This window comes from Vespa mandarinia, chromosome 1 (assembly GCF_050613455.1).
Source record: "Vespa mandarinia isolate Hongniang chromosome 1, ASM5061345v1, whole genome shotgun sequence".
Taxonomy (NCBI): Eukaryota; Metazoa; Arthropoda; class Insecta; order Hymenoptera; family Vespidae; genus Vespa; species Vespa mandarinia.
Window position 1 is genome coordinate 10038601 of NC_140810.1, and position 16684 is coordinate 10055284.

At 28.8% G+C, this 16684-nt stretch overlaps 1 protein-coding gene across 3 annotated transcripts in view; it reads left to right on the forward strand.

The window, feature by feature from the left end:
* Window positions 1–9419, forward strand: part of acj6 (abnormal chemosensory protein 6) — a 39306-nt gene extending 29887 nt beyond the window's left edge. Inside the window, exons 3-4 of one of the 3 annotated variants that reach the window (XM_085656142.1) lie at window positions 395–601; window positions 7665–9419. In XM_085656142.1, coding sequence (XP_085512268.1) covers window positions 395–601; window positions 7665–8450 — 993 coding nt within the window. In that variant the 3' untranslated portion in view covers window positions 8451–9419. The remainder of the gene's footprint in view (window positions 1–394; window positions 602–7664) is intronic. The other 2 variants (XM_035875433.2, XM_035875434.2) reach the window with 2 other exon arrangements.
* The last annotated feature ends 7265 nt before the right edge of the window (window positions 9420–16684 follow it).

Genomic DNA, 16684 nt, shown 5'->3' on the forward strand with positions numbered 1-16684 from the left:
TTAAATTGACAGGTAACACGTAGCAACGTTTATATACGTCAATCATTCATACGATCTGATCATAGAAATACCATTACTTAAAATAATTTAGAATCGATGTATTGATCGAATAACACCGAAAATATTGCACAAATTGCAGAATTCGAGGTAATCTTTATGATTTTATATTTCTTGTAATACATTTTTATTATCTTTAAAATCTAAGATAACAATTGTTCCATTTTGAATTTTATTTAGTCGAGATTAGAATTTCTCGTTGTTTTTATTTTAAAAATTTAACAAGCTCCATTTATCAAAATCTAGTTACAGAGCATTTCATCCTATCCATCGATCAATCGTAGGTAAGAAATCCCATCTTCAATTATCGTCACGCACGGCATGCTTTCTGTTTCAGGGTGACTTATTCGGGGGCTTGAACAGCGGTCTGCAAGACGGCTTACTTTCAAGGGCGGAGGCTTTAGCTGCGGATTTGGGAAAGCACAACGCGGGCACTCCAATGCCTTTGAAACACGATCCTGTTTCCGTCTACCATCATGGTGCTCACATGCCAACCCCCCATCCAAATAACCGGCCGCATCATCAGGTACAATCACACCTCTTTGTGAGTTTGCATTTATGCTATATTACATTCGTCCCTATGGATAAGATCCTAATATTTTCCGGGAATTTTCTAAAAATTATTAAATTTAAGATATCAAAAAAGTCGATCAAATTCTTATTTTCAATTAATATGAATTTATTTTAAACAACATATTGCTTTTGATTATAAAAAAACGAATGATCGGTGGACGATATAGTCAAGAGAGTATATTGACAAATAATATATGTAAAGAAAAATATTAGAAATATATTGTTGAAAATTGATGACACGTTAATTTTACTCTACTAATAGGCAGACGCAATGCTGAGAAAAACAATGTTGTGCTCGACTAATGGTTAAATATTGAAAATGTATTTAATAAATGTAAAAGTATAAAAGAAACAATGTCACATGATGTTCGCTAACTCATCGGTTCTTTTGTTGTTTTGCTGTTACGTTATTTGTTAATTGCTTTCGCTTGTTTTGCTGGTACGTCATTCGCTGGACGTTATCACTGTTTCGCTGGTACGTTATTTTGTTCAAGATTCACGATTCAAGTCTCTGTCGCACATTCACTCTTGCCATTTTTATCGTTCTCTCTCTCTCCCAATATTTCAGATCTTTTCTTTTCATAACTATATGCACCTCACACATATACACAACTAATTAATGTAGAACCTTCCATTTCTTTATTCATTTATCAATCGATATATCACACATATACATATACATGCGATTAGTTAGCTCTGGAACCTTTCATCCCTCTGTTCATTTGTCGATCGACATATCTCACGCATATACACACACATGCGATTAGCAAGTTCTAAAAACTTCCATCTCTCTGTTCATGTTTTGATCGGCATACCTACGCATCCATACACATATACGACTAGCAAGCTCTGGAACCTTTCTTCTCTCTGTTCATTTGTAAAAGTTTCGTTGATTTTTTAAGTAAAAAGAAAGTAATATATTTTTGTACAATGTGTTTATTATTTTATTAATAACTTAATATATATATATATATATATATATATATATCAAATATTATAATAGATATATATTTGATATTATGATGAAATATTATAATAGATATTATATAATACTATTTGAATATTGTAAAAAACTATATGATACTATTTGAAACTATATCCTTACTGTTTACAATATAAGTGAACTTGAAGTCGTTAATTCGCATATTCATACTACTTTGTCTTAAAATGTACTTAACACGTTGCATATACATAGATAATAGATATATCTTGTATTTTATATTATACATTAGCTATAAATTTTGATTATAATCAATATAACAGGGAATAACAAATTTGATAGTTTGAACTGTTTATCTAAAATATCTAAAATATTATGTATAATTATATTGTGATATAATTATACATAAATATATATAAACATTACATATAATTATATAGTTATCTAGAAATAATATAAGAAACGATAGAAGTAAACAAATGTTTGCTCTATTATATGTTAAAACATTCGCTGACTCGACAATGTCTTTAGATATGCAATACTCAAATATTATTAGTTTCTTAAAGTACATTATGTTCGTTTCCAATATTTTGTATCATTTATTTGCTCTATTCGACATGACTTAGTTTTTTTATATTTTTTAAGACATTAATAAATTATGATAATTTCACAATCTCGATGTATTCAAAGTATACGAAACGTTTGAAGATAGTATCGTGACAAAGACATAAAGGGCAACTCCGTACAGTTTACTCGATGGGTATAGTAAACGAAACGCGAGCATAATGTTACTTTATTAATATCGACGTTCGTACTGGCTTGGTTCATCGATATAACGATTGCTTTAATGACGAACTTGGTCCCAGCATTATACAGTATGTGAAGTCACGTAGTAGATATACATACACATGCACGTACGAATCGTCTATGGTCCCCAATGTTCGAGCACATGCAACAATAAAATGAAATGAGTTCCGACAGTGAGTTAAAATGGCGGAGAATAATTAATCGACTCGGACATTTATCGCGGTCTATAATTAATCGGTACTGTTGAAAAATGTAACTTAAGCAGTATGTTCATCGGCGAGTTTAAATAATAGACAAACGAATGAGTGAAAATTTTAATTTTCGTCCGATTTAATTATTGCCATGAATGCCACGTTCAGCGACTTCGTTTGTAATGCAGAAGCAATTTTACTGGTTAAAATGCTGGTACGTACGTACTAGGGAGGGAGAGAGAGAGAGAGACAGAGAGAGTGAGAGAGAGAGAGACAGAGAGAGAGAGAGGCAGAGACAGGGAGAGAGAGACAGAGAGGCAGAGAGAGAGAGAGAGAGAGCGAGAGAGAGAGAGAGCAAGAGAGAGAGAGAGAGAGAGAGTATGATTTGTGGCTCCGCTAATATTCAACTTCTGGTTTTCAATTGATCGTCTTTTTGCGGTGTTTATGCTAATTCAAGCTCAATCTGAGGCTCCATGAGAGTGTATAAAAGAGAAAAAGAAAAAGAGAGATAGATAGAAAGAGAGTTAGAGAAAAAACGAATAGGATGGTAAGAGGGTGTCCTAACCAATGTGCTTCGAACCGGAATGATCGCGTAGGGGCGTTCCTTGTATAATATCCCGGCTCTGGGACGACCTGTAATGCTCTCTGCGGGATACAATAAACTTTGGGGATCGTGAATCGCATTCGTACGGCGAAGGTTAAAAATACATTCCGTGTAACTCCCGGATATATCGGATTCACGGATTTACGATAACGTATACTCGTGAAGTTGACTTCGCCCGAATTATTAGGAAAAAAGAGAAAAAGAGAATTATTTTATTAGCTTTTGACATATTTATTTGGTTTTTTTCGTACAATTGTCCTTAAACTCTCTTATATTCTCTGTTATTTCTTTAAACCTTTATATTGTATAATATTAACTCAAGGTATTTCTTTTCTTTCCGTTTTTTTCTTAAAAATACTTTTTTTAATCTTTATAAAAACAACTATCTTATCGATTTGATAGAAATTATAATCTTATCATTATTAATGAAAAACAATAAATAAGAAAAATGAAATTAAAAAATGGATCAGAGATATAGATGTGATATGTGAAAATTTTTAATCTATTTGTTCGATGAGATCAACGCCTCCCTTATTTGTAAGGACGTTGATCATTAAGTAACCAGGCGTTGTCCCGTTTTTTGATTTGTATTCTCTTTTTTTCTTTATCCCCACTAGAATTACTACAGATGGTCCAGCCTCCCATAAACTTTGTTTTTATTTGTGACGCTGACGAATTCAATAACAACGATCTTGCCATCCCTGCGGCAATGTGGTGTAACTGGTAACGTATTACGTTCACGGACGTATGTAACGAATTTCGTATAACCCTGGATCAAAAGAGGAAAAGAGAAAGAGAAAGAGAGAGAGAGAGAGAGAAAGAGAGAGAGAGAGAGAGAGAAAGAGAGAGAGAGAGAGAGAGAGAAAGAGAGAGAGAGAGAAAGAGAGAGAGAAAGAGAGAGAGAGAGAGACGACTAACCCTAGCATCGTGTCAGTCTAATGATGAAATATTGCAGCGAGTCTCTAGGGCCCTACGCTCACTATGTTGCTCCATGGTCCCTTACCCACTCTATATTTGCCGTCAAACTCTCTCTGGCGGCCCTATCGTAGTCCTCGCAAGCCTGGGTAACAACTATCTCGCGAAAATTCGTGCTGAACCAGTACCATCGGCTCGTAGACTATCGTACTATTCTATTCTCGCGAGAATAGATGTTTGTGAACGAGCACTCGTCACGATACTACTGGTTATTTATGTTTCGAAGGTGAAAATAAAAGAAGCTTCAGAAGAAAACGTTTGAGATACGTATGTTTCTATCATTCATTAATTATAAAATCATGAATTAATCCTTCTATAGACGTAATCGATAAATAAGAAAATAATTTATTTTGAACATTTTAAAACAATAAAATTTTAAATAATATAAAAGAATTATTAGCAAAGATAAATAATTTATTTTTAACAATATAAAAAATAATCAATTTTTTTACATTAATTTATCGCATTGTTTTATATTTTTGAAATATTATTTGACCAATTTTTATTCCATTCAGAAATTATAATTTCTATAAGTTTTATGTTATTAGTACATCTTTTTTCTTCTAAAAATTCCAAAAAAATAAAAAGTAAGTTTATTTAAAGATTAAGTTGAGTAGAATTAATTTGATTCTTATATGAAGTTCATTCATCCTTTCTAAAAGGAAAAAAGAAAAGCGTAGAAAAAGGCATGAGCGTTTTCGAATAAAATTATGATTATTAGTCATTTAGACGTTTATGATATTTAGTCATTAATTCAACGAAATAATAATAATAATAATAATAATAATAATAATAATAATAATAATAATAATAATAATAATAATGTTTGTTAATATTCATTCAGTAATAATAATCTTTCCGTTAGCACATCCAGAAACATGGAAATATATATATATATACAGAGAGAGAGAGAGAGAGAGAGAGAGAGAGAGAGAGAGAGAGAGAGAGAGAGAGAGAGAAAGAGAAAGAAAGTGAGTTATATCTGGTCTCACGTTCACCTTTTTGTAAAGTCGATTCTTTCGTTCGTTTGTGCGCGCGAGTCGTCGACTTTTATGATGAGCAAGCTGGCTATAGAAGTTTCCCACTTGTTCCTCACGTCGTGCTCATCGTTTTATCTTACCGGACAAGAATATCCATTAAAAGTACTTTATCCTTTTCATATCTGAACAGGATATTTGAATTTTCTATTCTTCGCTCGTATCCTTCGGAGGTAAAAGTAGGCCGCGGAGTGCTACCGTTTACACACCAATACTGTACCGACCTTATTCTTGCCCAATTTATCTCAACTTACCAATTGAAAACATTTTGAATTCGATCGACGTATACATGCGTATGTATATCTATACATATGCATGTAGTTATGTACATAAACGGATAATATCAATCCCAACATTTGGAGTAGCATTGGCTTTGAAGAGAAAATATTTGATCAAATAATTCTAATAAATCTATGTCAATATTTTTTATTAAATCTTTCTCTGTCAACAAATTATTAACATCAAATTTAGAGTAATAATAATGGATTCGAAGATAAATTTAGAATTTTAATAAAGGGCACAGATCGATCTTTATTTCTGAATGTCTTGAGATCGTAGAAACATATTATTTTTTTCTTTTTTGAAGATATAATCAAATAAGAAATATTTCGGGAAGTAAAAAATAGGAATCGAGGATCATTCGATTTCGCGAGATGTACGTGAAAGAAAATCAGTGGCGCAAAATTTCAAAGAAGCCTAGCGATACAGAGTAAGAAGAAGGAGAAAAGGAAGAGGAAGGAAGGAAGACTTTATGCGAGGTGCTACTCACAACGGGGGTAGCGCCACTCAGAGCGGTGAAAAATATGAAGGGAGCTCATAAATAATTTGTAAGGGGTCGCGCTTGCTGCGCTCTGTGACGACGCTCGTGGCATGTGCTGCATAATTGTGTGCGCTGCCTTGTATACATTTTCTCTTCTTCACCCTCCAAGACACTTACCTCTTTCTCTCTATCTTTCTCTCGTTATTCATGTATCTGTCTTTTTTTTCTTCTTCTTTCCATCTTTCCTTTCTTTTACATATAAATACACGAATGCACATATTTGTTTTTCTTACTTTCTTCCTTTTTCATGTATACTGTAGTAAAAATGTAAATAATGTACATGTCCATTACGTTAAATTCTTTAAAACGCGTTTAAAATAAGAATTACCACAACAATTTCTCTCTCTCTCTCTTTCCCACTCTCTCTTTTTCTCTCTCTTTCCCACTCTCTCTTTTTCTCTCTCTTTTCTCTGTCTTATATTTCATCAAAATGTTCGATCATTTATTCCATAAAAAATTTTCTAGTTTGTAAGACAAAATGGTCCGATATCGTTCGACTAATAATACGCTCATAAATCGACACGCGCAGACTCGTGACAATCGATTCCTTGAAAAGCCGTCTCCGGACAACGTTATTTTGGCATTTTATGCTGATTTTTTTTCTGCTCTGCTATCGTGACCTCTTAGTGAGGATAGTTAATCTTCACTGACGTTTCATATCGAGATAATATCGATATTTCTTCTTTATTACGAGATATTGAGATAATTCGTTTGCTCGAATTTTAGTGCGACCTTCCTTTTACTTTCGTTACGATTTTTCTTTCACTACAGATATATTTATTTATCTCGTTGATGAAGATTCCAAGTGGTTAGACGTTTAAGATAATTACGAACTTTCATGATCGTTTGAAACCGGAGCATGCATACAAAAGCATAGTCGTTTAATTATTTACTAATAGCTTGAAAATTTTAAACCACAACGATGATACAAGCAATCGTGGACATAGTCACAAATAGTCTAAATAATCCGATAATATTAATCACACTGCGAATAGATCCGATCGTAATACATAATTAAGTTAGTCTACCGAATATCAGCTTTTTTTTCGAAAACATTCATAGTTAATGGCAGGTGAATGGCACAACGTAATCATTTTTACTCATTTAATATATTTTAAGTTCTGTATTAAAAGACACGATTAATTTGGAATTGCAGATAAAAAATAATTTTAATAAGATTCATACTATCGATTTAATTAAAAAATAATGATTGGGATGAAACGTAAGAAAATAAAGTCATAGATCAAGTAGAACGTTGTTTCTGCTCTTCCCATAAATTTTACATAATAAGTCTTTGACATTACTTTCGATTTCTCGTCAAATCTTTTTAACTTCGACTGATTTCATTGAATGGTCAAAATGAAAACGAATTGGGAAAGTACTTGAATTGATCGTCTTCTTGATACTTTCCATTATCGAACGTCTATTTTCAGATCATTGAGAGAATAGAAGAAAATGCGGTGCAATCTTATATTTCACATCGTATCCTGCAGTTTGGATAAACTTATAAAAAATCATATAAAAACGGCGACCGTCGTAAAACTTGGTGAACTTTCTAAAAACAAAATCGAAATAAAAAGAGAGAAAGATCATTAAGAATAACGACGCGAGCCGTAACGAATCCAGGTTGTATCGAGTACGAAGGAACGCGAATTAAAAGTACATAAATTACCTGTTGCAGATGAGTCACCCTGGAATGGAAAGCTTGGACATGTTGGATCCAGCAAATTCCATGACAACCTTGACGCCAATGTCTGAAGGAGCTGGTGGTGGTCCGGGTCATCACGCAGGTATACACGGACCTTCGGTGTATGGTGGAATGAACGGTATGATGGGACATCACCATCATCACGGTAACCTTGGGGGTGGAGGTGGAAGCGTACCGCATCCTGCTCATCATCATCCAGCAATGGCGGCAGCAGCAGCAGCGGCAGCAGCAGCAGGTCTTCATCCTGACGCTGATACAGATCCACGAGAATTGGAGGCGTTCGCAGAACGTTTCAAGCAGAGACGTATCAAATTGGGCGTGACACAAGCCGATGTAGGCAAGGCTTTAGCGAATTTGAAGTTACCAGGTGTGGGTGCACTTTCTCAATCGACAATATGTCGTTTCGAATCGCTCACTCTCTCACATAACAATATGATAGCACTAAAACCGATACTCCAAGCTTGGCTGGAAGAAGCCGAGGCTCAAGCAAAAAACAAAAGACGTGATCCAGACGCACCATCCGTTTTACCAGCCGGTGAAAAAAAACGTAAGAGGACTAGCATCGCCGCGCCGGAAAAACGCTCGCTCGAAGCATACTTCGCGGTACAGCCCAGACCATCCGGTGAGAAAATTGCCGCGATCGCGGAGAAGCTCGATCTTAAGAAGAATGTCGTCAGGGTCTGGTTTTGTAATCAACGACAGAAGCAGAAGAGGATGAAGTTCGCGGCTCAGCATTGACCCGAGGGTGGCTTGTGACAGCAGAACTGACCCTACCAGTTGCCCAGTCTCGAGCCGAAACCCGAACCCCTGACCGAATTTCAGGGCTGGCCGTGAAGATTCAAAAAAAAGTTTTTCTTCGTCATCTATTTTCTTTATCCTGATCTCCTTCTTCTTCTTCTTCTTCTTCTTCTTCCTCTTCTTTTTTTTCTCCGATGTGTCTCGAAAAAACGGCCCGAGATTTCTACGGCTTGATACTGTGACCATCTGGTGCAACAAACCAGCTGTCGTCAGTGACACTGTTGCAAGCTGATATCGAAAAGTGGCTACGAAAAGCCGCATTAGACGGTCTCTCTCGACGCGTTGTGACATTGAATCTACTTTGTTTCGATGTGTCGATGAAAGGACGATTTTGTTTGGCTCTTTTAAAAAGGGGGGATTTTCTTCTGTCTTTGTTTTTCTTTTTCCTTTTTTTCTTTTTTTTTTTCGTTTCTTTATCAATACTATCTTGCTCATAATCGGCAAAGTAAATAAGATTCAAAGAAATCTCCGTTCTCTATAACAACCAGAACAGCGAACACTTCGATTTTACGAAGCGATCGCACGATAAACCGTTTTACGAGCTCGTTTTACCCCTTTCGTCGTCATCGTATACGCCTCTCTCGAGCAAAATGTGTTTCCCCATCAACAAATCGAATCTTTCCGAACTGACTACTTCAGTTTTTTACGATGAAAAACATAGATACGTGCGAGAGAATCCTCCCTCGAATAATCGATCGAAAAAATCGAGAAAATTGAGAAATCAAGAAAGAAAAGTCCGAAAACGGAATAAATGCGTCTCGGAAAGTACAATTCGAAACATAAAAAATATAAAATATGTATTGTTATAAAATCGTCGCGCATTCATATCGCGGCGAAGTAAAAAAAAGTGATATTAATCCTAATGATGACGCTCAGTGAAGTGTTGTAAAGAAGTGAACGAAAAGAGAACTAGAGAGAGAGAGAGAGAGAGAGAGAGAGAGAGAGAGAGAGAGAGAGGGAGAGAGAGGGAGAGAGAGGGAGAGAGAGAGAGAAAGAGAATGTATGTGTGCGTGAGTGTGTATGCGAGAGAAAGAGAGAAAGAGAGAAAGAGAGAAAGAGAGAGAGAGAGAGAGAGAGAGAGAGAGAGAAAATGAATGTGTGAAAGGAAGAATGAATGAGAGAGAATCTGTCAGAATGAAAGACGAAAGGAGAAAAAGGAAGAAAACAAAAATAGGAGAATATGTTTTACGTAGTGATGTTGGACAATCAGTGAAAAGACTGTATCATATCATATTAAAGCAATACACAGTAGTATTAGTCGTCGAATTAAACGAAAAGAAAATAATAAGAGATACCAAGAAAGAACCATACATATAACCGTTCCTCGTATTTTCCGCGATCGTACGTGCACGTTCGATTGAAGGTAAAATTGACGAGTAAGAAGATCGATTATAGCCGATCGATTTTTATTATTTCCCCTTTCACCTGATCAGGAATCGTAAAAAAGATGTCGGTAACGATCGTCTCTCTTTCTCTCCCTTTCTTTCTCTCTCTTTCTCTCTCCCTCTCTCTCTCTCTCTCTCTCTCTCTTTCTCTCTCTCTTTATTATTTATTTCCTATTCTCTAAAATACATGCGTACATACTTATATACATAAACACATACACGCATGCATTTGTACGTATACACAAAGTTTTCAGAATCTCGTCGAAAATATCTTGAAAACTTTTCGGACGGTTGCAGAAAAAAAATATTTGAGAAATCGGCCGATTCGAATTTCATGGAGGCGACTTTGTCTTTTGTATACATGAGTACATACATAAATACATACATGCATATATGTATATATAAATATAAATATAAATATTTTATTCTCGATGAAATACTTTATCCATCTATCGACAACAAAATCGACAAAGAAGGAAAACGAAAAGGAAACGATTAAAACGATACAAAAAATCTATGCTTGCTGACACTATATTGTATCGATCTTAGAAAGAGAGAAGAAACTTGCAAGCGATTAGATTACCATCAACGAATAGCTCGACTATTTCTTAAAATTTATCGCGTGCATCAAGTAATATCATGAGGATAAGTATTAAATCGAGAATTTAATACGAGTCGTTGTGTAATAGCTGAACGAAGACACAAGATAGAAAAAGAGAGATAGATTGAGAAAAAGAGAGAGAGAGAAAGAAAGCGAGAGAACGAACGAGAGAGAGAGAGAGAGAGAGAGAGGGTGAAAAATGGTAGTCATTTTTAAAAATACGTGTAAATAAGTAAAAGGGATAAGTATTTTCTAGAGGGGTAATAGTCTAATTACCATTCAATTAAGTAATCGATGAAAAATTCTAGTGCAATATAGTATCTAGTCAAGTTCTTAATTATTATTATTATTATTATTATTATTATTATTATTATTATTATTATTATTATTATTATTATTATTATTATTATTATTATTATTATTATTATTATTATTATTATTATTATTATTATTATTATTATTATTATTATTATTAATCTTATTATTATTATTATTATTATTATTATTATTATTATTATTATTATTATTATTATTATTATTATTATTATTATTATTATTATTATTATTATTATTATTATTATTATTATTATTATTATTATTATTATTATTATTATTATTATTATTATTATTATTATTATTATTATTATTATTATTATTATTATTATTATTATTATTATTATTATTATTATTATTATTATTATTATTATTATTATTATTATTATTATTATTATTATTATTATTATTATTATTATTATTATTATTATTATTATTATTATTATTATTATTATTATTATTATTATTATTATTATTATTATTATTATTATTATTATTATTATTATTATTATTATTATTATTATTATTATTATTATTATTATTATTATTATTATTATTATTATTATTATTATTATTATTATTATTATTATTATTATTATTATTATTATTATTATTATTATTATTATTATTATTATTATTATTATTATTATTATTATTATTATTATTATTATTATTATTATTATTATTATTATTATTATTATTATTATTATTATTATTATTATTATTATTATTATTATTATTATTATTATTATTATTATTATTATTATTATTATTATTATTATTATTATTATTATTATTATTATTATTATTATTATTATTATTATTATTATTATTATTATTATTATTATTATTATTATTATTATTATTATTATTATTATTATTATTATTATTATTATTATTATTATTATTATTATTATTATTATTATTATTATTATTATTATTATTATTATTATTATTATTATTATTATTATTATTATTATTATTATTATTATTATTATTATTATTATTATTATTATTATTATTATTATTATTATTATTATTATTATTATTATTATTATTATTATTATTATTATTATTATTATTATTATTATTATTATTATTATTATTATTATTATTATTATTATTATTATTATTATTATTATTATTATTATTATTATTATTATTATTATTATTATTATTATTATTATTATTATTATTATTATTATTATTATTATTATTATTATTATTATTATTATTATTATTATTATTATTATTATTATTATTATTATTATTATTATTATTATTATTATTATTATTATTATTATTATTATTATTATTATTATTATTATTATTATTATTATTATTATTATTATTATTATTATTATTATTATTATTATTATTATTATTATTATTATTATTATTATTATTATTATTATTATTATTATTATTATTATTATTATTATTATTATTATTATTATTATTATTATTATTATTATTATTATTATTATTATTATTATTATTATTATTATTATTATTATTATTATTATTATTATTATTATTATTATTATTATTATTATTATTATTATTATTATTATTATTATTATTATTATTATTATTATTATTATTATTATTATTATTATTATTATTATTATTATTATTATTATTATTATTATTATTATTATTATTATTATTATTATTATTATTATTATTATTATTATTATTATTATTATTATTATTATTATTATTATTATTATTATTATTATTATTATTATTATTATTATTATTATTATTATTATTATTATTATTATTATTATTATTATTATTATTATTATTATTATTATTATTATTATTATTATTATTATTATTATTATTATTATTATTATTATTATTATTATTATTATTATTATTATTATTATTATTATTATTATTATTATTATTATTATTATTATTATTATTATTATTATTATTATTATTATTATTATTATTATTATTATTATTATTATTATTATTATTATTATTATTATTATTATTATTATTATTATTATTATTATTATTATTATTATTATTATTATTATTATTATTATTATTATTATTATTATTATTATTATTATTATTATTATTATTATTATTATTATTATTATTATTATTATTATTATTATTATTATTATTATTATTATTATTATTATTATTATTATTATTATTATTATTATTATTATTATTATTATTATTATTATTATTATTATTATTATTATTATTATTATTATTATTATTATTATTATTATTATTATTATTATTATTATTATTATTATTATTATTATTATTATTATTATTATTATTATTATTATTATTATTATTATTATTATTATTATTATTATTATTATTATTATTATTATTATTATTATTATTATTATTATTATTATTATTATTATTATTATTATTATTATTATTATTATTATTATTATTATTATTATTATTATTATTATTATTATTATTATTATTATTATTATTATTATTATTATTATTATTATCATTATTATGATTATTATTATGATCATAATTATTATTCCTTTTTGTTGTCTATCTTCCCTCTTTACTTTCTTTCGTTTAACTCTTTTTCTTTTTCTTTTTTCTTTTAACGGACGATATTTCGACTCGATTTAATTGATATTATATAGATATAGATACACTTCTCGATGACAAAACGAGTTATTTTCTTATGCATTCGTTCGCGACGATAGATCGATAGCCCGAATCGAAATCGAGATTATTTGTTAGCCTATTTTTTCATGAACGTACATACAAGCTTAAAGAACTTCGTAATTTGTCCGACCCACTTTTTCTTTATATTCGTATTGCAGATATTTGTTTGACAGCACAGATCGAATTCCAGTTTGGTAATTTCTTTGCTTTCCATTTCGAACATCAAGCGATCGTTTTCTCGCCAATTCAAGACCAAGAAATTGTTGTTGGCTCGCCACGTTTTCATGGTGAACGTTTGAAAAGATAGCATTCTAATCGAGAGAAAAAAAAGAAAGACAGAAAGTAAGAAAAAGAAACCGTCTATTACTATAATAATTAATGTTCTTATTGTTATTATTTCGTTTTCCTTTTGCGAGTTTTTAAAGAGCAGCAGAAATATGAGTACGAAAATACGATTCACGTTCCGTTTGATCCACGTAGTTGAAAGACACGTTTCTTGGGCGTGTTTCAAAATGATAATGATAATAATAATAATAATATCAAATCGGAGACTTAAAAAATCCGATTTAACTGTCACAAATTGTACAATAAAAATCTGTTGGTAGTAATGCGATAAGGAAGGTTAACTTATATAGAAACCGATATATGCTCGCATATTCGTATTTACGGTTTAAAGGTGATACTCTATAAAAAATGAAAAAGATATTCTGTAGATATTAAACACAGGGTAATCAAGTCATATCGCAATAAGTTTCTCTAATGATAACTATTATTATTATTATCATCGTCATCATCATCATCATCATCATCATCATCATCATCATCATCATCATCATCACTATTTATCATTGTCATCATCATTATCTCATAATTTTGAGGTACACCTAAAAGCCTCGACAACGTGGCGCGAGTAACGTGAAATTTCCAAAAGCTTTCGGTTTTCGATCGAAAGAAATCAAAAGAAGAAACAAATCGCGTATAAACGAGCTCACAATCACGTATACACAAATACTCACGTATTTTGCATATTTCCGTAAATAAAAAAGTGATGGAAAAATGATTTCGCAAGAAGAATAAAAATAAGAAAGAAACGATAAGAAGAATGGAACGTGTGTGGATTTTTAAATCGTGGAGTTACGGTTATCTTAAAAATGAATTTATATAAGGAGAAAGATATTCTATTCGCGGCTCGTGAAATTCTTGAAATTTCTCCTTCGTTCGTTCGCGAAGAACTTTGAGAAACTTCTTAAAGTCTCGGTCCTTCCGCGTATATAAACAAACAAAAAAATCTGTGTGCCAAGTCCATTTAAAAAGCAGCGTCTGTCTCTGCCGTTTCTTAACGAAAAGCAAACTATATATTTTAACAAGCCTACGAATTTCAAGATTAGCGATAAGCAAACGCGAACAAATTTCATGCGAAGATGATAATATATATTTACCTTGCACATTCCATGATACAGTTACATCGACCGAATATAATCTTTCTATTCTATTGTATGTATTCTTGCATTATTATTTATTGATTTTTTGAAAGCTACGTAAAAACGGTTGGGAAAGAAAGAAAGAAAGAGAGAAAAAAGAAAAGGTTCGTTTATTTGTAGAGAATGTACGGATAGGCGACGACTAATTAATTTTCTAAGAAAACCGATTTGATGAGGTTGCGTCTGTTCAATACGCTGAGAAAAAAATGATTAAAAATGCATACACATGCGTATCTTCTTTATTTTGCGAGAAATGATCTCGTAACGGTGATTCGAGAATCATTTTAGGAAGCTTGCTAATGAGCTAAGATAAAAGATAGAACCGAAAAAGTATTACGTTGAAGCGTACGATGATGAAATTTGTATAAAAGATTACGAGAACTACTAATTAATATAAATAATTATTATCGGTAATTAGTTTAAATGTTTATACAAATTTAAAAGAAGCCAAAATGAATTGTTAAACTTTAAAGTCTTACTCATAGGTGCTCTCTCTACGTAACATTTTCGCGACAAAACAATTACGTTCGTTCGTTTCTTTCGTTATTCGATATAGTGTGCGAAATATGATGATAGAAAGATGTAAAAGACGTTGAAATACATATAATTCTGACAATGAGTATTACAAAGAATAATTTAAAACTAGATACTACATCGACAAAGAAATAAAATCTCTCCTTGCAGATTTATATTACGTATTGTACATAAATATATATATATATATATATATATATATATATATCACTCTTTGATTTTTTTCTTCAAATTATCGTTAAACTTCTCCTATCGACACAGCGTAGTAATTGAAACACCATTTATGAGTAAGACTATAATTGCGGAGCGATATAATAATATAATAAAGACATATCATAAAATATTAGTTTAATTGCCTGACATTGTAGAGATTTATATGTAAATATGTTGCGTGCAACTTGGAGAGAAAAGCTCCTAAGGGTTACGATAAAATTATTAGCGAAACAATTGTCGAAATGGTAGTTGCCTACTTCGCATTATCCTTATTAATATTTGTTTTCATTCGATTGAGCTTGCATTGTCTTACATTCGTAGGCACTTTCAATAATCTGTAAATAATAATTAAAAAAATGTAAATCTATTTGTAAATTGTTATATAATAATTAATTCACTAGTTAAATTCTATTCGCTTTAGTCTAATGTATCCACATAAATATATAACGCATTTTCACGGAGAACTTGACATCTCGTTCGTGTTGTCCCATATCAAGGAGACATATTTTTCTAAACTTACGATCGTTCGAGCTTTCTCGTCTGATTTCATCGATGAATAAATAAATAACAAACATGATCTTAATTCTTATAACCATTTAATAGACAACATCGTGAACAAAATATAAAACTAAAGTGTAAAGGGAAAGAAAGAAAGAAAGAAAGGAAGAAAAAGAAAAAAACGGAGAGGGCAGGGTTTTCGATGAAAAGAACAGAAAAGGAAAAAAAAGAAAAATTAAAAGAAAAAACTCTGTTGAGTCAATAATATCTAATATCCGTTTTCTAATTACACCAAATTGCGCGCAATGTAAAACAAGGAGAAAGAAAGAATCCTCCATAATTGTACATATCATGTGCCATAACTCATTTACCATACTTTGTGTCCAACTTTGTTCCAAATACCTATTCAACTATAAATATTATAGTATAATAAAGTAAACCTTGATGTTA